Source organism: Doryrhamphus excisus, chromosome 3 (genome assembly GCF_030265055.1).
Source record: "Doryrhamphus excisus isolate RoL2022-K1 chromosome 3, RoL_Dexc_1.0, whole genome shotgun sequence".
Lineage (NCBI taxonomy): Eukaryota > Metazoa > Chordata > Actinopteri > Syngnathiformes > Syngnathidae > Doryrhamphus > Doryrhamphus excisus.
In genome coordinates this window covers 19,005,543-19,028,523 of record NC_080468.1, presented here as the reverse complement: position 1 = coordinate 19,028,523, position 22,981 = coordinate 19,005,543, and the positions used below count along the sequence as shown (strand labels likewise).

At 41.1% G+C, this 22,981-nt stretch overlaps 3 protein-coding genes across 9 annotated transcripts; 2 read left to right on the top strand and 1 right to left on the bottom strand.

Annotated features, from left to right (window-relative positions):
* Nucleotides 1-491: 491 nt before the first annotated feature.
* On the top strand, nt 492-4,315 carry cfdp1 (craniofacial development protein 1). Of its 3 annotated transcripts, XM_058068556.1 has the most exons (8): nt 495-746; nt 1,079-1,202; nt 1,367-1,601; nt 2,023-2,120; nt 2,484-2,612; nt 3,114-3,275; nt 3,541-3,664; nt 3,844-4,315. In XM_058068556.1, the coding sequence occupies exons 1-7, from the start codon at nt 683-685 to the stop codon at nt 3,635-3,637; spliced, it is 909 nt and encodes a 302-aa protein (XP_057924539.1). In that variant the 5' UTR covers nt 495-682; the 3' UTR covers nt 3,638-3,664; nt 3,844-4,315. The 3 variants fall into 3 exon arrangements, with proteins under 3 accessions (XP_057924540.1, XP_057924539.1, XP_057924537.1); XM_058068557.1 differs by lacking the exon at nt 3,844-4,315 and having other exon boundaries at nt 492-746; nt 3,117-3,275; nt 3,541-3,833; XM_058068554.1 differs by lacking the exon at nt 3,844-4,315 and having other exon boundaries at nt 3,541-3,832.
* An 806-nt stretch (nt 4,316-5,121) lies between these two features.
* Nucleotides 5,122-16,942, top strand: bcar1 (BCAR1 scaffold protein, Cas family member). Of its 2 annotated transcripts, none has more exons than XM_058068542.1 (6): nt 5,122-5,310; nt 8,890-9,432; nt 9,923-10,057; nt 11,825-12,217; nt 12,410-13,222; nt 13,513-16,941. In XM_058068542.1, exons 1-6 carry the CDS (start codon nt 5,275-5,277, stop codon nt 14,029-14,031), a joined length of 2,439 nt encoding a protein of 812 aa, XP_057924525.1. In that variant the 5' UTR covers nt 5,122-5,274; the 3' UTR covers nt 14,032-16,941. The 2 variants fall into 2 exon arrangements, with proteins under 2 accessions (XP_057924525.1, XP_057924526.1); XM_058068543.1 differs by lacking the exon at nt 5,122-5,310 and adding an exon at nt 7,200-7,280 and having other exon boundaries at nt 13,513-16,942.
* On the bottom strand, nt 14,923-22,659 carry sult4a1 (sulfotransferase family 4A, member 1). 4 transcript variants are annotated; one of them, XM_058068559.1, is made up of 8 exons: nt 22,113-22,659; nt 20,792-20,922; nt 19,771-19,851; nt 19,463-19,589; nt 19,298-19,392; nt 17,715-17,853; nt 17,296-17,343; nt 14,923-16,476 (listed from the first exon to the last, which is right to left on the bottom strand). In XM_058068559.1, the coding sequence occupies exons 1-7, from the start codon at nt 22,279-22,281 to the stop codon at nt 17,309-17,311; spliced, it is 777 nt and encodes a 258-aa protein (XP_057924542.1). In that variant the 5' UTR covers nt 22,282-22,659; the 3' UTR covers nt 14,923-16,476; nt 17,296-17,308. The 4 variants fall into 4 exon arrangements, with proteins under 4 accessions (XP_057924542.1, XP_057924544.1, XP_057924541.1 ...); XM_058068561.1 differs by lacking the exon at nt 17,296-17,343 and having other exon boundaries at nt 14,929-16,476; nt 22,113-22,274; nt 22,356-22,659; XM_058068560.1 differs by having other exon boundaries at nt 16,334-16,476; nt 17,269-17,343.
* Nucleotides 22,660-22,981: the final 322 nt, after the last annotated feature.

Here is a 22,981-nt window from a genome sequence, read left to right as displayed (position 1 = left end):
CAAATGCTTTTTTTAATTGGCTGGAGAGTCAGTTCGCCGTTCCTTTTGCAGGGCGGGACTATCTGTGTGCTTGCCTGTCTTATCCTACAGTCGCCCCTCGCTCTGTGGGTGGGTGGGGTTAGCTGACTGAAAGACCGAGACCGAGAGATTGACCTTGTTCATTCCGGTCACAAAAAATAACTAGTTCTTTTGACCCGTTCGTTCATGACCGACACACCACTAGTCATCACGTGTTGTTGCGCTGTTGAGTCTGAACGAACATGAACATGAGTGAACGGACTGACTCGACACGGCTAACCGAGTCTATGCACAGGGGGAGATCCCAGGCTAACGACCAATTGACCAAAATGAACCAAATGAAATGATCCGGTTCCCTGAAATGAACGGTTTTTCCCACCACTACTTCCGAGGTACATTTCTTTCCAGTAGATGGCGGCAGTGCACCAAATAGCTGATTTGCCTATGTTACAAAATTTACCGAAGAAGAATTAATAGTAGAAGAAGATAAGCGCATGCGCCGTGTACAAAACTAGCATCCACTTTGTTCTCTTATCCTCCAACAAGCAGAGGTGTTACTATGTAAATCGAATGTAACGCAGTTTCACCGTGTTCCATTACACATATATTATAAATTATATCCTTAATACATTTTTGTCAGCGAGGCTTGAGTTTGAAGTCAGAGATGAACTGCTTTGACGATGACGACAGCTCTTCATCGAGTGAAGATGCAGATTACCTGCCATCAGGTAAGACGTTATGTTGTGATTTGATTCCTTTATCATCAAGAGTAGTCTCACTGTGGTACAAATGTAACGGAATTGAGCTGTACTAATACTATGTTGAGATACGTATGTACAACATACGGATAAATATATTACCTCATAGCATTACAGGACTTGAATGAAGAGTTGCAGTTGACAGGATGATAATAAAGTACAGGACATTAACTCAATCAACTTTGTGTTGGTAAATCTATGTCCTATGAGAAAACACATATGTTCAAACAGCAACAAATAACCTATCATCTCCTTTATAAACAAATGTGACACTGATTGAAATTGATTGTCTTTCCGCTCAGATGATAACCTGAGTGAGGATGATCTTGATGAGTGTGAAAAGGAAGACCTTTTGGATGAAAGCGATGTGCCGCATCCCGGCAGTTCGACCAGGAAGAGCACCAAGAAAAGGGGAAACAGTATGAGGTTGGTGGAGTTGTCAGTCACGGCATACAAATGAACTGTACCTGTATGTAGTATGTAGTATTTCATCATTGGAACACTTGACATCATTGTATTGCTAATACTTTAATACAGACTGAGATGTAAGTATTTTTCTCATAAAGTCTATTACTCTCTTATTCACTCAGAATCCCCAAGAACAGGACGAGGCGAGTAAACAAAGTAGACCAAGAAGAGAATGGAGGCGCTGCAAACGAGGCTGAGCCCCTACAGGAAGGTGGGCAAGAACGGACCCAAATACAGAAGACCAATGAAGAAGGACAGAAGAAGCAATCGGATGACCTCTGGGCTCGTTTCCTCTGTGATGTTGGCTCTAGACCCAACGCATCCACATCCGCTGCACCGTCCCACACCCCGTGTGAGGTAACAGTTACCATGACAACATCATAAACTCATGTCTTCAATGTTGCATCAATATCTGGTTGTGATATGTGCAGTTATTAAGTATATATATATATGCGTTTTCAAGCACATAAGTAGCAGAATGAATGATAGTATTCCACACTGGTTACTAGATGTCAGTGAAATTACATTGACTGAGATAATTATGTCTCTTTTATGTCTACCACATTGGGTAATATGAGTGTAAAGGTGACTATAGGGGTGTTAGTCCATGTCTAGGTGGCTCTAATATTGTTAAATGTACTTAGAAGGAGGTAAACAGGTTTTCTATGCTGCAACTACTAAAATGTTTGACTCAGATCTGGAACCAATTAACCACGATAGGGATTACTGTATACTGTAAAGGGTTTTGTGTGATTATCTATTTTTTTTAATTCCTTAGGCTGATTCTTCAACGTCAACAACAACTGAAACCCGGGCAGCAGATCCATCTAAAGTCACCATCATCAAAGTTTTTGACTTTGCCGGGGAAGAAATCAGGTATGATGACTCACTATTCCCACATATTATATTTTGCCATTATTTCTCTCCCTCTGGCTGACATTTAGTTATTAAAATGTGGTGCAGAGATGGAAAAAATATACAATATTACTGCATTCACATCTGATATTACTTTTAGTAACCTTCAGCCAAAGCTTAGCGGAGCTCCATGCAAGATTTTGTCTGGTCTGGTAACAGAATGACAAAAAGGAGGAGCTGGCGAATGATGCCAAGGGAGTTGGGAGCACAGTCACCATGAAAAAAATATAAAAGCAGTTCTAACAGAGGCTGGGTGAAGCAACATATTTAAAGAGTTTACATTTGTCTAAGGCTGCATAAGATATTGATTGTTTATTTTGTCAGGCTCAATAAAGAAGTTTTAGCAGACTCCAAAGAAGCAAAGATGCATCTAAAGAGCCAGTGCGAAAAAGAGGAGCAGCGAGATGAAGAAAATCCCACTTCTCCCACCCAGTCAGGCTGTCCCGGCCCCAGGTACTAACAACTCATGCACATTTACACAAATATGCATGATTCATGTATGTTATTTCATCATCTTATCATATTTGTATTGATCTACTTCACCAGCATTCCTGTCTCATGTTTATTTTATTGTCTGAAAGTTACGCCTTCCTCCCACACCCATTGGAAATATGCTTTAAAAAAAAGTTTAAATAATATTTTATTGGTCAACAAAGGATTCCTTTGCAACATCTTCAAATAAGCACAGGGCACAGATGAGCACATTGACAGGAAGTGAAAACAATGGGCCGTATCGACATTTTTATGAAGCAAAAATAACTTTTGGCCATGTCTACCGTGGATGTGTGCACACTTCCTGATAGTCCCCAGAGACCGCTGATGTCCCTTTATTAATGCTTTATTTTTTATTTTTAATAAAGGGATCAAATTCAAAGTACCATTGTTAGTTGGCATCTTCAAGTTTAATCACAAAACTTTTCCTAAAGTTAACTAGAATTGTCAATTTTGTGTTAGCAGTACGAAGCGGCCAGCGGGGCTGTCCGGTGTGCTGAGTCGTTTTGGGGGAAAGAAACAAAAATTGAGTACACTGGAGAAGTCAAAGATGGACTGGGACGCTTTTAAATCTGAGGAGGGCATCACCGAGGAGCTGGCAATCCACAACAGGGGGAGAGATGGGTAAGACGTTTGATAGCTTTGTTTTTTTTCTGTTTTTTGTTTTTTTTCCCACTATGAAATGACTTGAAATGCATAACAAATCAACACTATGTTAAAATCAGCGGGCCCCCAGCCCTCAATTTGGACACTTGTGTCGTAGGGGTGTGCGTACGAATGATGTATCGTCTATCTTGTGACGTAGAATGTCATGTTCATCCTTTGTGTGACTGTGTTTTTGAAAGTCGACCTGACATGCATATTTGATGCTTTCTTTTTCCCTGTTAAGGTATGTGGAGAGGAAGAACTTCTTGGAACGTGTTGATCACAGACAGTTTGAGATGGAGAAAGCAGTGCGTCTAAAAAACATGAAACCTTCTTCTTAACCACATGACTGCCATTTCTTTAGTAAAGTTACATTTTCTATGGGAATCTTATTAGTCTGCACTGCAGTCTTTTAAGAAAACATTTGATTTTTTTTTCACAGTGGATGTAAAGAAGTTGTGGGAATCTGCTTAACTGGAACATGTTCTCTTTTCTTCCGGTTATGAATTTAGTCTCAGTGATCACCATTGTGTGTTTCACTGTACTGTTGTCGTTGACAATAAAGGGCATATAATTCCACCAGAATTTAGTATAAATATGCAATTAATGAAATATCCCATCAGCGATACCGAGAGCCATCGGACAAAGCTTCCATTATTTGGAATGAAACCGAATGTTTCGAGGTTTCTTATAGTTGGTCACCCGTGTTACAAACATCTCAGACGGGATTTTTACACTGGTTGACGGGGACGAAAGCACAGAAACATCCCAAAACACACAAAAAACATGCAAGCCACAACGCAAATGACAAAACATACAAATGCTTGGCCATTCAAAATTGTTAGCTCTATCGTACTCAATATCATACAGTAAAATATTACAATTTGAGTCTTTTCAAGATTAATATATGAAGACCGAGTGTCTTCAGTCAGGATTTACCCATCAGTCCTTGACCCATATTCATTTCTTGCTGACTGCTGTGGTGATGGCAGAGTCTTTCCGCAGGCAACAGCTGGGACAACCCCAAGCCGAGGCCCAACACCAGGCACAGGATACAGCAACCCTGCTAATGTTCTATAGATTTTGCAAATATAAATGTACACTACAAACAAAGTCCAACATGACTGACAATTCACACCAACGTCTTCTCAAACCACCGCATGTTAATATTATGACATAATTTGGATGTTATTGTAAAAATATGCTTTTATTTTGAAATATACCGAACCCGGAAATTGGATTTCAACCAAAGACACTTGAATTGAATAGTACTTCCGTAGTATGCCCTGCGCTGGTTTGGGCGCCATAATGGTGAGCAGAATCCGGAACCATTGCATTATAAACATGTCACACACGGCCAAGTAAGCCAATTTGTCATTTTTCAGGCCGGTATGTGTCATAAAAATGTTGTAGATTTGTAACAGTGGTTGTTGTAAATAAATATGGTAGTGGACAAGATTAAAGTATGCACAGTGTAGCTTAAAGCTCATTTGTTTCTACGGGTAATTAGTTGGTAACACACGGAAGGAAAATTGTCAAAAAAGGAAAACGTACGTCATATTTTCTGCGGTATAATGGATTTTTACACATTTATGTCTAACATACTGTATATATTCATTTTGTTCATTGATTTCATCAAAGTGTAAACACAGCGTCTAACTTCAGAGTTCGCGAATACATTGCACACTGTTGTCCGCCTAGCCCCGCCCACCTCTTGTGCTTACCATCATGGTCGGACTTTGTGCTCCATGGCGTACTACAATGTGTTCCTTTCATTAGCCGTTCAATTGACAGTCCTGTTCCATTCTAACGTCCTTGCTGTTAACTCCGTAAGCTTCACGCAGCGACCGGTGGGAGATGTCAGGCTACTCTTTTGCGTACTTCAGCCCAGAAGAGAAGGATAAGTCAGGAAGCCGTTAGACGAAGTTAAGAAGAAAAACACCCAACGCTGTCAAAGCACAGCGTCACGTGAAGCCAGATGACTCTGCCGTTGGCCGACAAGCAGGCTAAAGTGGTCAGTGTCGCCCTCTGTATACTTTATTAGCCCTCCGTGCTAGGCAGTGCTATGCAGCATTTCATTTTATTTATCTGTCTGGACTTGTGTGGCGTTTACAAACATCTGTAAAAGCTAGAATCTAGCATACGATCAATGTGCTGGATGTTGATAAACCAGTGTAGGTGAAGTGTCTTGTCCGAAGACATAACAGCAGTGACTAGCATGGATGGAGTCAGTAAATGTATTATTGTTATGATAGAGTAAATGTATTATTGTTATGATAACGATTCTTATTACTAGTATTGAAGGTTTTGCTGTCATTTTTTTACGCTCATCGGCTTCCACATTTCTCAACTGGTTCAAACCATTCCTACATGAAAACATTCTGCTCCTGCAGGACACAATGGCCCATTGAGACATTCCATTCCATTCCACATTTTCAAAACACTATTTCCCTTTCATCTTAAGCATTCCTTCTACTTCCACATTTAGGACATTCGGACTAACAATTTTCCACAGCGGGAATTCCACATCTGCCGTAACATTTCCATTCTCATTCCAAAACAAAACATTCAGAATATTCAGACAATCTATTTTCCGCAGTCAAGAAATTGCTGTTTGTTTGTTGTTGTTTTTTTTTTTTACAGAATTCTACATTTTCCATCCCCCCCAAAAAGCATAAAAACATTCAGGAGTACAATTTTTCACATTCCAAAATAACGTAATTCCACATTTTCAATACGGCATTTCAATATTTATGGTAATGGTAATGGTAATGGTAATGGTAATGGTAATGGTAATGGTTTTATTTCATTTGAACATGCATCAGATTCCAATTGAGTGCATCCCATAATCAGTTCCCAGTTCCACATGTCCAAAAGGAGTAGGAAGAAGCAAAGCTTATTAAATCCTACCCCTCCATCTGGTACTTTTACAATCAGTAATTGTTACATTTGTTCACTTCCTGCTTTCAATAATACAGTTTGAGTTTTTATTTTATTTTTTTATTATTCTTTTTTTTAATGGTTTTGTTTCATTTGAACATGCATCAGATTCCAATTGACTGCATCCCATAATCAGTTCCCAGTTCCACATGTCCAAAAGGAGTAGGAAGAAGCAAAGCTTATTAAATCCTGCCCCTCCATCTGGTACTTTTACAATCACTAACTGTTACATTTGTTCACTTCCTGCTTTCAATAATACAGTTCAAGGTATTTTTTTTAATAATGTACCTCGTACCAAAGTACTCGGTGATATGAGCATCCAATGCCATAATGTGTACCATAGTGCGTGTCAATGTAGTGATATATATATCACATCATGACTGGTTCAAGATATTGATACACAGATTGGCCTCTGTAGTTTTTCTTATTATTACTGTATGTTTTATTGTGTGTGTGTGTGTGTATGAAACCTAAAAAAAAACATCCAAAACCCAAACCCCAGTCAGGGCATGTCCTCTCAGCCCGTTCATACACGCCCCAGCTACTTCTCCACCCTGTGCTAAGGTGTACTTAATATTGTACAGGACTAAAATGATAGCTGCTCTAGTGAATACAGTAGGAGGCGTGGCTTTTTAACGTTGTAAACATGCGTCCCAGGACTGCTATGTGTGCCGGTCTCGTCATTCGGAAGCTGTAGTTGTGTCTAAGACTGAGTTTAGCACATGGGTCAGTTTGGGAGCTGAAAGCGACGTGTTGGGTTCCACGGTCTTTTCCTCAGGCGAGACGTAACAAACGGTGTCATTTTTCTCGTGTGAGATCACAGAGTAGCGGCATGGTTGGAGATATGCTTGATAACCGAGGGCAAGATCATACAGGAAAGAAGAGGGAACATTCCAGGGAAGGGAGGGGGGGAGGGCACGGAAGATTTGTGCAGGTTTTCAGTCTCCTAATATCACATACTTTATTCACACACTTCCACGGGGCTAGGAGCTGCATGAGTTAGCGTTACTGTAAGGTCTTACTGTAAGGAAAATGAAATATCTGGTGGGTGAGTTTGCATGTGTGTTATCATACTTTGGTGTACTATATGTGTATGAAAGGGGGGAATAATTGTGTTAAGTCGTTATGATACGTTACATCAGTGTTAATGTAAGTCGGTGATGTAAGAGGACAAAGTTTTATTGAGTGGCTCTGATATTATCTGTAATCGCATCCTGTGCAATGAAGTTATTATTAGTGCGTTGTTTACAAAATATTCGGACAAAGTACATTGTCAGAATATACTACTAAGTACTTTGGACATCCAATAATGATGGTGACCTTTTGTGTCCTCTGCCATCACACACATGTGGGAAGCGCCTGGAACGCCTTTCTCTTGTGTTTCTAACAAGCATCAGCTGCAGAGCAAGAAGCTAGGCCAGGGGTGGGCAAACTACGGCCCGGGGGCCACATCCGGCCCGCCAAGTGTTTGAATATGGCCCGCCTGTTCTTTACAAAATATTTCATTGAAACTCAACGTACAACCTGGCATCATGGCTTGAGCCAACCTTTTGATGGTCCAAGTAGCTGTTTTATCAATTTCGTTATTTGATGTGGTCTGATGTTTACAAAATGCTCCTGAAAAAAGGGACACAAGCACATAATAATAATAATTAAAATAATAATAATAATAATAATAATAATAATAATAATACATTCATTTTCTACCGCTTATCCTCACAAGGGTCGCGGGGGGTGCTGGAGCCTATGCCAGCTGTCTTGGGGCGAGAGGCGGGGTACACCCTGGACTGGTCGTAATAATAATAATAATAATAATAATAATAATAATAATAATAATAATAATAATAATAATAATAATAATAATAATAATAATAATTCATTCATTTTTTACCGCTTATCCTCACAAGGGTCGCGGGGGGTGCTGGAGCCTATGCCAGTTGTCTTGGGGCGAGAGGCGGGGTACGCCCTGGACTTGTCGTAATAATAATAATAATAATAATACTAACAATAATAATAATAATTCATTCATTTTTTACCGCTTATCCTCACGAGGGTCGCGGGGGTGCTGGAGCCTATCCCAGCTGTCTTGGGGCGAGAGGCGGGGTACACCCTGGACTGGTCGTAATAATAATAATAATAATAATAATAATAATAATAATAATAATAATAATAATAATAATAATAATAATAATAATAATGATTAATTTATAACGCACTTTACATCAAATAAATGATCTCAAAGTGCACATATAGCAGACTACATGACACTTTTACGTGTAAAATATGTGTAAAAATATACGTGTACAAATGGACTGTCACGTGTAAAATGCCCCCCCCCCGTCAATTTTATTAAATCAATGCGGCCCGCGAGTCAAAAAGTTTGCCCACCCCTGAGCTAGGCTATAGTTAGGGGCCCCAAATTAATCCACCTGAATAAAATGTTAACTTAATTATATATTCATATTTAAAAATCACATGGTGTCCAACCATCACAACTGTTATCACTGACATAAAAGGTTTGTCAGTGCAATTGTTTGACAGTATTTTCCATGATTTTCCATGCATTGTTTTTAGTCGTCAGATTGGAAACTTGCTGTTAGAAACAGTTTTCCAAAGGTTGCATTCAAGTAAATGGGACAATTTTCTCTTGCAGAATGTGTTGGCCAAGGCTTTGTACGACAATGTTGCTGAGACTCCAGATGAACTGTCCTTCCGTAAAGGGGACATCCTGACCGTGTTGGAACACAACACACAAGGACTCGATGGCTGGTGGCTCTGTTCGCTCCACGGCCGCCAAGGCATCGTTCCTGGGAACCGTCTCAAGATCCTGGTTGGCATGCACGATGGAAAAGAACCCGGCATGGCGGATCCAGCATCATCTTCTCCCACCTCCCAGCTGCAGCGATTGCTTCATCCCAAACCTTCGCTCGCTCAGCACGCACCAATGCCCTCCATTTACTCCACCCCCAGTCCTGCAAAGCCCAAACACGATCCAGTCTACATGATCCCCCCCAAGCACGGCCCCAAACCGGACACCCACATTTTGTACCAGGCTTCCTCTGATCCAAGACTTCCTCTAAAGGTCAAGCTAGAACCCTCCGTTAAGGCAGTTGGTGCGGGGGTTGGCAATGATGTGTATCAGGTGCCCCCCAGTCTGGACAAGAGGACCTGGGAGGACAGAACACCTCTTGATAAGGTAAACCAGGTACTCAATTATATACAAAAACTGTGGTGAGACCAGCCATGTTATTTGGTCTAGAGACAGTTCCACCGAGGAAAAGACAGGAAGTAGAACTGGAGGTAGCAGAGACCAGGATGCTGATGTTCTCATTGGGAGTGACCAGGATGGATAGGATCATTAAGGAGTACATCAGAGGAACATTACATGTTAGAGGCCTTGGAGATAAAGTCCTTTAGGCCAGACTGAGATGGTTGGGACATGTCCAGAGGAGAGATAGTCAATATATTGGTAGAAGGATGTTACCAGGTAGGAGGTGTAGAGGAAGACCAAAGAGATGTTTACTTTAGGTTCCTTGCTGTGCTCCTGGAGATGTTTAAAGCCATGGAGAGCTGCCATGGTACCACACCCATCCATACCCATCATGTTTGTCATCAATGTTAGCAACCGTTAGTTGTCCTTCATCTGTTCCCACATCTGAATTCTCACCATATGTGTTTTTCTTCAGATGCTTCTTTCCAGTCGAGCCTGCGACACCGTAAACTCCTACCAGGATAAGTACGATTTCCCACCCAGGCATCAACTGCCATCCCGCCAGGATATTTATGACGTCCCTCCAACCCGCGACCAATACAACACACAGGTCAGTTTAGATGTTCTCCTATCATCTTGTTAGACAGAACAAAGAACATGGGGAGAACATGCAAACTCCACACAGAGATGACCGAGAGGAGAATCGAACTCGGGTCTCCTAGCTGTGAGGCCTGCGTGCTAACCACTCTATCACCGTGCAGTTTTTTTTGGCATATAAAAAAATCATATTGTCATTATGTACAATTTTCGTTCATTTTCTACCGCTTATCCTCACAAGGGTCGCGGGGGTGCTGGAGCCTATCCCAGCTGTCTTCGGGCGAGAGGCGGGGTCCACCCTGGACTGGTGGCCAGCCAATCACAGGGCACATATAGACAAACAACCATTCACACTCACATTCATACCTATGGACAATTTGGAGTGGCCAATGCAAACTCCACACAGAGATAGCCAGTGGTGGAATTGAACTTGGGTATCCTAGCTGTGAGCGCTAACCACTCTTCCGTCGTGCAGGTTTTTTGGCATATAAAAATAAATCATATTGTCATTATGTATAATTTTGACTATAAAAATGAATAAATTCCATTTTGGGATAAGACTATAACAAAATGTGTCCAAAGCGAAGCACTGTGAATATTACTGTGAAACACGGTGGCTAAGTGTTGGAGGGGCACAGTGAGGTCTTTGTGTCCCTGACTCTGGTGTCAACCCCCCCCCATGCTTCTGTAGAGGAGGGTGGGATGGACACCATGTCCCCTAATAAGCCCCATGCTTGTTTCAGGAACTCTGACAATGGCGTGTATTCAAATAAACAACACACGTTATGGAAGACCACCAGCGCTTGTTGATGGTCAGCATGAAGCAGTCGTGTTCGTCACTCATTCACCAAACCTCTAAACCAGGGGTGCTCACACTTTTTCAGCATGCGAGCTACTTTTAAAATGACCGAGTCAAAATGATCTACCCACTACAAAAATGCAAAACATCTATTTATTTTCAAATGTATTGAGGTTATTATTTGTACGTACAATGTATGTTGATGTACCTTACATAACCAAATGAGCCAATATTGCAAAACACACATAATTAACTATTAACATTTTTTGTAATTACCTGAGTTTACTTTGATGACTTGCACTGAATTGAACCAGCCAGGGATGCATAGTCCGGACAGTAGCTGCTGATAGCCAGCCTCAAGCACACTTCCAAATGTTTATCAGTCATGGATAATATCCGTATCATAATATCCGTATAATATTCCATATCCGTATGGAAGTGATATGTTTTTTGCCTTTTTACTTGGTCCAGTTTTTGCCTTTTTACTTGGTCCAGCTCCTTCACTCATTTTAGTGACCATAAACTTTAGCGAGGGCTTAAAATCTCGCAATTCGCCGACTAGCTTAGCACTTTGCATCGTTGTTTACGCATGAGCGGTGACCTAAAGGTCAAAATTCAGTTGTCATCTGACTGGTTGTCCTGTATGTCAATCAAGTAACGGGGATGGATGATAGGCTGACATCGTAAGTTCTGCTGCACTTAGAGACGTTGTTTGATTTGATTGGTCGCCCGAAGGGCAACATTCAGTTGTCATCTGAATGGCTGCCCTGTATGTCAATCAAGTGACGGCATTGATGCTGGGATGATATTTTTTTAATGTCACGCCGCGATCGACCAGCGATCGACCAGTACCACCTCCGCGATCGACCGGTAGATCGCGATCGACTTAATGAGCACCCCTGGTCTAAATGAAAACAAATGAAATGAAACACATCTTTTATTAATTATCCTTGTGGTTTTACTCCCCCCCCCCCCCCCCAGGTTTATGACTTCCCACCTACAGTCAGCAAAGATGTTCCCGACGCTCAAGTCATGAAAGAGGAAACCTATGACGTTCCATCCCATTTGAGCAGAACACAAACCCAAGCCTTCGCTCCGGAATTTGGCCGGAATACGGACAGTCGTCCCAATGATGACATCCAAGACAATCCAGCCCTCGAGGACGTATACGACGTCCCCCCCCCACTGCTGAGCAGCAGACATTTACATGGCGACGGCGGTAAAGTCAACCAGTCGGCCGACGACATCTACGACATTCCACCCAGCCTTCGCACTGGAGGACACCCCGCCCACGGCGTCTATGACATCCCAAGGGAGCACGAGGAGGAGGGAATACACACGGATCACGCATACATCTATGATGTCCCGCCACAGGTACAATTACGGAAAATTACGGAAAAACATTTCTAGACATCTTATCCCGTTCGGTTAGCCTAGCTTAGCTTACCTAGCAGTTGACTGAGTCCAGGCCGGTTATGTCAACCAGAACTTTGAAACGTCCTCATTCCGTCCGTGATGTTTGGTTGTCGAAGCGTTTCCTTCCTGAAAAGAAATGTTGTGTTTCAGGTCCTCCGTGACGGCCAGGCGACCGGCGAGGAGCTCCACGGGGCGTTCAAGCGACTTTCCGCCTCAAGCACAGGAAGCACCCTCAGCAACCACTCCGCCTCATCCGGAGACGGGCACCGTGACGCCGCGCCATCGCCGCGCTGCTTCTTCGCCGCAAAGCCACTTCTGCTGGACCTGGATACCGCCATGGAGCGCCTTTCCCGCCTTCAACAGGCCGTGGACTTAAGCGTTTCCATGATGATGTCAATCATCACGGGTAATTGGCGAAGCCCGGGAAAGCTGGACGGGAATCTCCCGGCCCTCCACCAGGCCGCCAATGGAGTCTGTGCCACTCTGCGGGACTTCCTGGAGTTTTCCCACGGTGCCGTGGCGAACGCTGGCCAGGCCACCGACCGCTCCTTGCAGACCAAACTGGCCCACCAGGTGGGCAAACTGGAGGAGGTTTTTCAGAGTGTAATTACCCAGACTCAGAGCCTGGATGCCGAGCTCACCAGACCCCAACCAGGTGGAGATGTTTTGGACCAGCTGGTCATCACAGCACGCGGGATCCCGGAAGACACCAAACAGCTCACTTCCTTTCTCCACGGCAACGCTTCTTTGCTCTTCAAACACAGCCACCAGCCGCAGCTTCCTCCGTTGCCGGGTCACGTGACAGGAAGTGGCAGCCATCCAATGGGAGAGAAGGCCAACATTCAGTCACGGCCGCTACCTCCTCCGCCAAAGTTTGCGGCAGCAGAAGAAGACGGCGTTGGAGACGATTCTTATGAGACCACCGAAGGATGGATGGAGGATTATGACTACGTTCATCTACAGGTACACACAGTATTGATGAATTACAGTACTTAGTACACTTCTAGGTACTTCCTGCAGTGGCTATTGTCTCATCACTGTATTGTAATGGCGGCTTTATACTTTATTAGCCAATATCGTCCACATAATAATGTAAATAAGACGCAAATAAAACAGCTCGTGTGTGTCACAGTAAAGACGGGCGGACAGGAAGTGACATCACGGGTTGTGTTTTAGCTTGTCATGGTTTGCTGCCCCAACAGTAGGGTCAGGGGTTCAGTCACAAATTAATGAGTCTGCTCCTCCTCCAACAGATGAAACATTCCGAACGACAGGAAGTTGGTCAACCAATCAACCAGGACTTGACTGGGCGGGGTCATCTTCCTCAAAATGACTCCTCCTCCTCGTCCTCCTCCTCGTCCAGACTGTGCCATGCTGACCGCCAACTCCTCCTCTTCTACCTGCAGCAGTCTGAGCAAAACTTCACCAGCGTGAACGACGCCATCGTCGCCTTCTCCAGCGCCGTCAACGCCAATCAGCTGCCCAAGACGTTTGTGGCGCACAGCAAGTTCGTCATCGTCGGCGCTCACAAGCTGCTCTTCATCGGGGACACGCTATCCCGTCAGGCCAGGTCGCCTCAGGTTCGAGCCCAGATCGGTCAAACCAGCAGCACCCTTTGTCACAAACTGAAGGATTTTGTCATGAGCACAAAGACGGCGTCCCTCCACTATCCCTCCCCAGGAGCAGCCAGGGAGATGAGCGAACGGCTGATGGAGCTGGCAGGAAGTACTCGGCAATTCCAAATGGTTCTGGGACAGCTGTTGATGGTCTAAGTGGCCAGGAGGGACCCGGGATTGTTGGAGATGCCTCAAGAGCATCAATGTGGCAACATGGCCGACCTTTTATTACAATTATATCACAATTACAAATCATGAGGGACGGGGTTATTTTCATATAATCCATACCATAAATGAACTGTGGATCATAATACTGGATGGATCATAATACTTCAAAATCAAAATAATTCATCTCACCCCTGCCTGTATGTAGCCTCACCTTTCCTTGGAACCATCAAAATCAATACTTGGATCTTCTACACAAACCCTTGTAGATGCTTCAGCATGTGAGAAGAAACAATATGATTGTTAGAATATTACTTGGAAGTATTTTTACAATGCATCGTTATTAGAGCCTCTGCAAACTGGAATGGTTTTCTCCCGATTTTTTTTTAAAATATATATATAATACTGCTAACTGTATGTGTACCACCATTCCAAAGTAACTGCATACTTTGTAATATACCAAAAGTCATTGGTATGGTACTGGTCTGTGGACAATATCATTTCAGCATGTTATTATGCTTTTTATGAATGTCTATGTGTTGTTTAAAATAGCAGAAATATTTTATACTGGATATGAGAAGTTGGTATAATTATGTTTTTGTGATGCTATAGTATATGAGAGTGAGATATATTAATATATAATCATATTAGAATGTTTGTCAACTGGGATATGCCCCAGCATGACCTGTGACCTTAGTATACCTTAGTATACTTTAGTATACCTTAGTATACTTTAGTATACTTTAGTATAATGTCTGTACAGTTATGACTTTTAAACAGATTGATTTTTTTTTTTATTGTATACGTCAGGTTATGGCGAAGGAGTCAATTAGTCAACACACACAAGCAATTCTACAATCTTATCATTGATTAGCCCATTAGAATAATTGAATTTATAAATAATCAATACATGTTATCCATTATAATAATCATTAGATCAGTTTTTAGACATTGGAAAAATCAACATCTCACCGCATGCCATGACTTACAGTATGTTGTATGTTGTATGACGAGCAACAGGTGGACACACATGTTAGTCCTGTACCTTCTGCCACCGCGTGGAGAACATGGAAACACTCTTCCTGTGACCACATTTATGGGTCTGAACTATTTAGTCACTTCGCCCCAGGGAATAGAAACGTTTTCACATTTCAACTTTTTCATAATATGTAATATGACGCAACGCCAGTGATCAGGATGTGCACATTTATTCGATGAACGGGTGGCAAGTAAAGTACAACTGGCACGCAAACACACAGCAGCAGGTTCAAATCCCTGTCCTCAGCCTCACAAGCGATTCACGTTTTTTTCTGGAACAAATGTCGAAATTGGAGGAGCAGAAAAACACAGATCGATCAGGTCAGCCATGCTGCATCCCACTAGAACGCTCCCAATACTGGTGCTTCTCCAATACTGGTGCTTCTCCAATACTGGTGCTTCCCGGTTTACGGTGTTCCGTGTTCATTTACTGATAACGAATCCACATTTCAGAACAGTAGGTACTTAAGTAGGTGCCTTAAGTGGAAGAAATATGTGAGTTATGCTTTCAAATTACACCTTCTGACCTTTCATAAACAAAGCAAAACATGTCCATTGTGTATGTGTATACATGTCTGTATGTACACGGTGTTCCCTCGTTTATGGCGTGGGGAGGGTCCCAAAATAGCCTGCAATAAGTGAAAAGTACCCAACTGTTACAATAAATTAAGTCACTCAAGCAAATTCCACTCGTGGCGCCGTTCCGCTGTACTGTAGCGTTTTTGTATCCTTGCTAAAACATTGTTGTAGTTCCCCTCCTTTGTTTACAAGCTGGCAAGCTAGCAAATCACAGGAGACACGGCAGGGCGGCATTAAGGAGATTGATTGACAGTGGTCTACAGCCAATTAGAATGCAGAAAAGAACGGGTATGTAGACTGACTTTCCACAATGCAATTCTTCTTAAAGGGCCGGCATCGCCCTGTCATAAAAAAAAATAAGCAAAAAATAATTTTGCGAACCCAAAGGTGAATTATTATAGAGCGAGGGAACACTGTTCAATAAATAAATAAATATAAATATATATATACAGTATATATACACAGTATATGTATGCGTGTGCGATGATATACATACAAATAAATAATTCTTAATATACATAATTGTACATTAAGTGGTGCATTATTTTGCAGGTTTGCTTCAAACAGACTCGGGTGTTACAGTGGAGTGATTGACAGGTCAAAGCACATAGTTAAGCACACAGGGTTCATGCACTGGTTGTTCTGGTTGTTCTGGTGAGCAGTTATGGTTTTCCCGGCAGGTTGGTCACTGGCAGGCCGGCCTTTCTCCCAGGCAGAAATGAAAGTTCAGGTTGGAATTTGCCATTTTCTGTCTGTACACGGCATCAAACTTTTCATTCATCGACACAGTGAAGACGTCCTTCCACAGACCCACGTGACCTGCAACGAGCGGATTCAATAGCATTCGTTCCATGAATAATTGATACAACACAACTATTCCTGCTGAAGTGTGAGTGGCGGTCAGACGTTTGTCTGACATGGCGGGTGGGGCATCATTTGATTTTCAACAATTCCTATACCAATTCCTTGTTTCGCTTCCAGTTCCTAACTATTACTGGTTCCAATGCTTTTCATGGTTTAAAGTTATTTTTTTCTTTACGTTGGGCACTTAAACATGCAATTGTACAAGGTTTGACTATGAGCTACTAGTCTTGAGCTAACATATTAGCACAAGTATGCTTTGCTGCCTCAAAGATGGTGGAATGGATGGCTTTTTTTTTAGGGAACCCTTATTTTGTTATCACAAGGAAACAAGATTTATTTTGAAGGCCAAAGTGTGTTGTGACAGTCTCTCGTGACGCTGTGTACATAAATAAACTGGCATCGTGCAGTCGAGGCTCCCGACATTTATTTACACTGAACTTCCACGACATCAGGAGGAATCCTGAAACCCTCGCTAACGCTGGCGTCAGACGGATGTCATTTATTGTTGCACTTCACTGACAGGAAGTGATACTGGAGTGATACTCCATGATACTGGAGGGGTTTAAAAATGTCGGTCGGCGGACTGGGCATCAAAACTATGAATTGAAGTAAAAAAAAAGAACAGTCATGGGAGAATGGGAATGTTTGGGAGGGGTGGTGTTGTTGATGCTGTTCCAAAAGTGAAAACTTAATTAAGTTTATTTCATCGAACATAACTACATTGAAACCAAACGAAGTGGAGCTCACCTGCAATGAAAGGTGACAAACACCCACCTGAATATCAGCATTAGACTTCCATGGACTCAAAACAAAATGAAGAGACTGAAAAGCAGAAGACAACGACGTAAAGCATAATGACAAACTCAAGTCAAATACAGGATGGACAAAACGAGGAAAGATAAGTCAAATACAAAGACAAATGAAAAAGATGGCAAGAAAAATAAAATAAATTTTTTTAGGATGTTTGGGGTGTCACAAGATCTCTCACTGACTTGTGGGACAATTCATTAAGCACACAATAAATAAAAATCAACTTGCTCATTTTGCCCGCCTCATTATATGATATCATTATATTATTATATGGCCATTATATTGCCATTGCCTGTTTTCCACAATGAACACATTATATACTAAACTTATAATGCAAACATCTTATTGAAATCTTTTCCATGGTAACGTCCCCCTTGACTCACCCCTGCACGCTGCCTGCGCCTCGGAGCTGCAACACTGTTCCACCAGTTGGCTGCAGCTCTCCACCATAGCGTCGTGCTGAGCCTTGTCGCTAGACACACCCAGGAACCACGCTAACTGTTCCACCAACGCTCCAAGATCCTGGAGGGAGAAAGGAACCAAAGTTAGTTATTCATAGCAAGTTAATAATATGTTCAAACTTCCAAAAGAGCAAATCTTCAGGTTCTTCGGGTTAACCTCAAGTATTGCTTCTCATAAAAAATAAAAAGCAAAATATTCAAGTTAAAATCTGTTTCATCCACATTTGCCATATTGTCAATGAATGTTTGTTGGTGGTGAAAGAGGCAGCCATGTTTCCATCAGTGTACCCCAAGGCGGCTGTAGCTACAGATGTACATTACCACCACCAGTGTGCGACTGCAGAGTGGATGAATGGCTCTCAGTGGAAAACACTTTGGGTATCTCTAGGCGCTAGATAGTCATTATTCATTATTATTTATTCTTATTCTTATTTGGTATTATTGTTTTTGTTTTATTATTTGTTTGTGTTATTGTGTTTATTTATTTATTATAATTATATAAAATATAAAATATATAAATTATAAATATATAAAATATATAAATTATAAATATATAAAATATTTAAATAAAATTAATAATTTAATAAAATAAATAAAAATAATTATATGTTATATAATAATTATATATAATTATATATTTGATAGCTTTAGCTTTACAAACTTTTTAAATGATGAAGGAGAGAGATAAGCTAGAGATTTTTAAGCATAATTTCAAGTGTTGTTTCAAGGGAAACAAAAAAAAACGAGGCCATTCAGCGTCCTTCCCACCAGCCCCATTTTGTTTCCTTCTAGTTTGTCCTGCTCTGCTTACTTACTCTTACTGTAGTGATTTCCTATTCCTGCCTGTGTTTCCTGTTTGTGCTACGTTTCATTCCCAGTGGACATGAATGGTGGTTGAGTGTCCATTTAATATGTCGTCTTGGACTTTGCGAGAGTGGCCGAAGAAATGGGCAGAAGAAAAGCAAGCAGAAGAAGAAGTTGAAATCCAAAGTGTGGACTCACTTCGGATTGGGAGTCAGATGCAATAATGATGGAATTTGTAAGATGTGTGGAGTGTATCACTAAAACACAACAAACATGCAAAGCCGCCTCATTTGTTAGCATCCATCTTTTCTCTAAGCCGCTTATCCTCACTGGGGTACGCTGGAGCCTATGCTAGAAGATGCTAAATGTTGACGTGTGTTTAGTTTACGTTCTTTATTGGCCTCATGCTGCTCAACCTTATCTGTGTTATTCTCTGTTTCCTTTCAGGGATTACATCACTACTTCTATACACTAAGGGTTCAGATTTGTTATGTTTCTATATAAACACTGTGAAATTCATTACTTATGGTTTTGAGGTATTATGGTATCATGAGATACCTGACATTTCACGTCTGCAGCAGGAAGAGGCGGGATTATTGCTAAATGTGCATTGGCATCACAAATACCTCCACTTGAGTTAGTCCCGCCCCTTCTGACTCTTGAGGGTAACAAGTGTCCACCAATTGAGACTCAGCCTTTACCTTGTACATGTCTTCATATTTCAAGAAGAGAACATTGGAGTCCGTACGATGCTCCCAAAATTCTAAAACATGTTCAAACCAGGAACCATATCCCACTGTAAAAAGAAATGAGTATGCATCAGTCTTTAAATGAGTGGAAAGTTATCTGGTAAGAAGAATAATTACACTTGTCATTCATGAAACGCTGGCAGAACTCTTGGAAGGTTCCTCTGTAGCTCATGGTCCTCAGGGATCGGTGGAACTGGTAGTAGGACACCACCAGGTCTTTGGGGTTACGAGCCATGTATATTACCTGGTGGGAAACATAATGAGACTAAATAAAAAGCACACCACAAAATCTTTTTATGCCACTTTATTAGCACCAAGCTAATAAATAAACCTATGTGATTTGGACCCTGGGCTGCACAGTGATGAGTGGTTAGAGTGCAGGCCACACAGCCAGGAGACCCGAGTTCGATGAGGAAGGAACTAACCTTAGCTTCTCCATTGTGTATTCCTCTGGGAAGGAATCGGTAGGGAAGATGACTTTTGATGAGGCGAGGAGACATGAGCTCCTGTAATAGTAACAACAACATAAACAATTAAACAAAACAGTAAAATTAAAATAAAAACAGAAACTGACTTCATTGTCTTCATCAATTTGGGTCCTGCTTTATTTGAACACTTTAAATTCTGAATGTTATTATTTTTTAAGTGTTTTTATTAATCATTGCTCCTGAGGCTACCTGAAAGCGGTGGTTGGGGACCCTTGCTATACATCATTCCCAGCTGGGAGTCCTAACCAGTAGTAGCTAAAACAGGGGTGGGCAAACTTTTTGACTCGCGGGCCGCATTGATATGACAAAATTTACGGGGGGGCCAGACTATATATTTTACATGTAACAGTCCACCTGGTATTATTGTATCTGTAAAATTGTCATGCAATCTGCTATTATTATTTATTATTTTATATTTATATTTAAATATTTAAAAAATAATGAAATATTATAATAATTACAATAAAATTAAAATACTAATTATTATATTATTATGTAAAATATGCAAATATAACAATAATATTATATATAATTAATATAATAATTAGCATTAATATAATAATTATAATAATCACAATAGCTCTAATAATAATTGTAATAATCTAATAATAATAATTATTATTATTATTATGTGCTTGTGTCCCTTTTTTCAGGAGCACTTTGTAAACAACAGACCATGTCAAAAAACGAAATTGATAAAACCATCAAAAGGTTGGCTCAGGCCATGATGCCAGGATGTATGTTGAGTTTAAATGAAATACTTTGGAAAGATTGGGCGGGCCGTATTCAAACACTTGGCGGGCCGGATGTGGCCCCCGGGCCGTAGTTTGCCCACCCCTGAGCTAAAACAACATGCTTTTGACAATAGAAGCGTTGAAGCTGCAGACCAAGAACCGTTTATCCAATACGTAGGCTACAAATCCTAATTCTATATCCAAGAAGGTTTCCAATACCATACCTTTATGATGTCCAGGCCTGGTTGTGGGTACTCTAACACAGGTAATTGTTCATCAATGTTCATAAGACCAATCTCATCTGGGTCTGCACCTTGACTCACAAGATACACAAACTCTTGCAGTAGACTCGTGCCTGCAGTGACAAAACGCAACAACGCATTAGGGACATCAGACCTAATCCTACTCAATTGTATAGAAATATTATCCATAATGTACATGATGTACACTAGGATCTTGTTTGCATGTTTTCAAAGGCCCAATCTTGATATTTTACTATTTAGATGTTCTTGATACCAGCCAAGCTCTGCAATAAGACGAGCTTGGGGTCGTTGCTCATGCTAATGTAGCCGTAGCCACTTGATGGAGATGTGTCTATTCATTAGAAGATAACTACATCCTGATGGGTCTTTAACGTCTGCTGACGACTGATATGACTTGTAGTCTATTCATGGTGGGGGGGGGGGGTGCAGTACATTCTAACCATTCAAAGCAAAGCAATAGAAACTCTTTGCCCTGGAAGGCGGAGTGGAGTTTCAATGATTAAAAAAATTTATCGAAAGGAACAAACTCCACCATCTTAACAGACAAACAACAAAGTTGGAGGGAAGAAAACAAACTTTGAATTGCCTTTGGAATCCCAAACACAGAAACACAGAAAAGAAAAACATGTATTTCAAGATGTCTTCCAATGAATACCCTTATATCCAATCTATATGGGACAAATAGTTTAAAAGGACAAAAAAGTACTGTGCAAAGTATTGTTGGGTGTATTGGTAATTTGACTTGAAAATGTGGATGCACCAAGATTGGCTCAAATAGAACAACTGATGCTTTTGCAGTTCATAAGCGCTTTTCTTTTGTTGTTGTTTCAGCTGTGGATTGTATTTAAATTCCTGTTCAATGTTCTGATTTGTCCTACTGTTCAATTGTCTGATTTGTTCACAAATACAACCCAAACAAAAGCACTGGCTTATTGAGCCATTCAGTGACAAAACATCAAGTGTTTGCAAAACATGTATTTCAAGATATTATATCCAATCTATATTGGAAAACACCTTAAAAGGACAAAAAAGTACTGTGCAAAGTATGGCTGGTGTACCCATATTGACTATCATTGATGGGGCCTGTAAAGTTAGCTTGGGTCCTACGGTTAGCATCACAATCATGATTATAATTGTGCTGTACCAAAGTTACCAAAGTGTGTGTATGTACCTATGTATGTATGTACACACATACATATATACACATATATATACATATTAGCTGATTTTCAATGTAAATGTTGTCAAGTTCAGCATGCAACACGGCGTGTTGTGCGTTCACCTGACTTTGGATACGTTATAATCCAAATGTCACTCCCTCTGATGGAGAAGTTGGAGATTTCCTCCATCTTTCCTCTACAGAAGGGCGGTAGACGAATCCCATCAAACTCAAAATATTTGCTGTCATACTCGATCGGCGTACTCGGCGTGTCCACCTCACTCTCTGCCATTATGGAGACAAAACCACTCCGATAATTTCAAATCAACATGAGCTATGTTTACCAAAATGTTGCCCTCTACGTACAATGCGGAGATTTCTCACTGCTTCCGGGTCTACAAGAGTGACGTAATGCTTTAGCCAGCCTTTCAATAGCATCAAGGAAAAATAGCAACACTACTAAAAATCCTCTTATAGGTGTGTTAAACCGTATAAACATCGATCAAAATGACGCCTCCAGTCATATATTTTATATACCGCTTATTCTCACTAGGGTGGCAGGCTTTTTTTTATAACATTTAAAAAAATAAAATCCATTTGTCCTTAAAGTAAAATCCTTCTGTCCTTTAAGTTGATTCATTGTGTGCTGCTATAATTCGCCGTTACTTCATTAGACGTCACAATTCCCGCGCTTCTTCTTTGGTGGTTGGATTTGTGTGGCAGCGCCATCTAGCGGACATCCATTGTAAGCAGCAGGCAATTTGGTCCAAGCGCCATTTTGGAGCAGCATTTACATGAATATCACTTTTCTCTATAACTTCTTTTGTAATGTTATGCAAGCCAAAAAATTCGCCAGTTTTCTTCTGAACTGAAAATATGATATGAATCACTGCAGCTGATAATCAAAAATAAAAAGCAGTGAAAACCTTTCATACATTGGAGAACGTTATAAAAATATTTCATATGAAGAACAAGCTTAAGTGACATGTTTT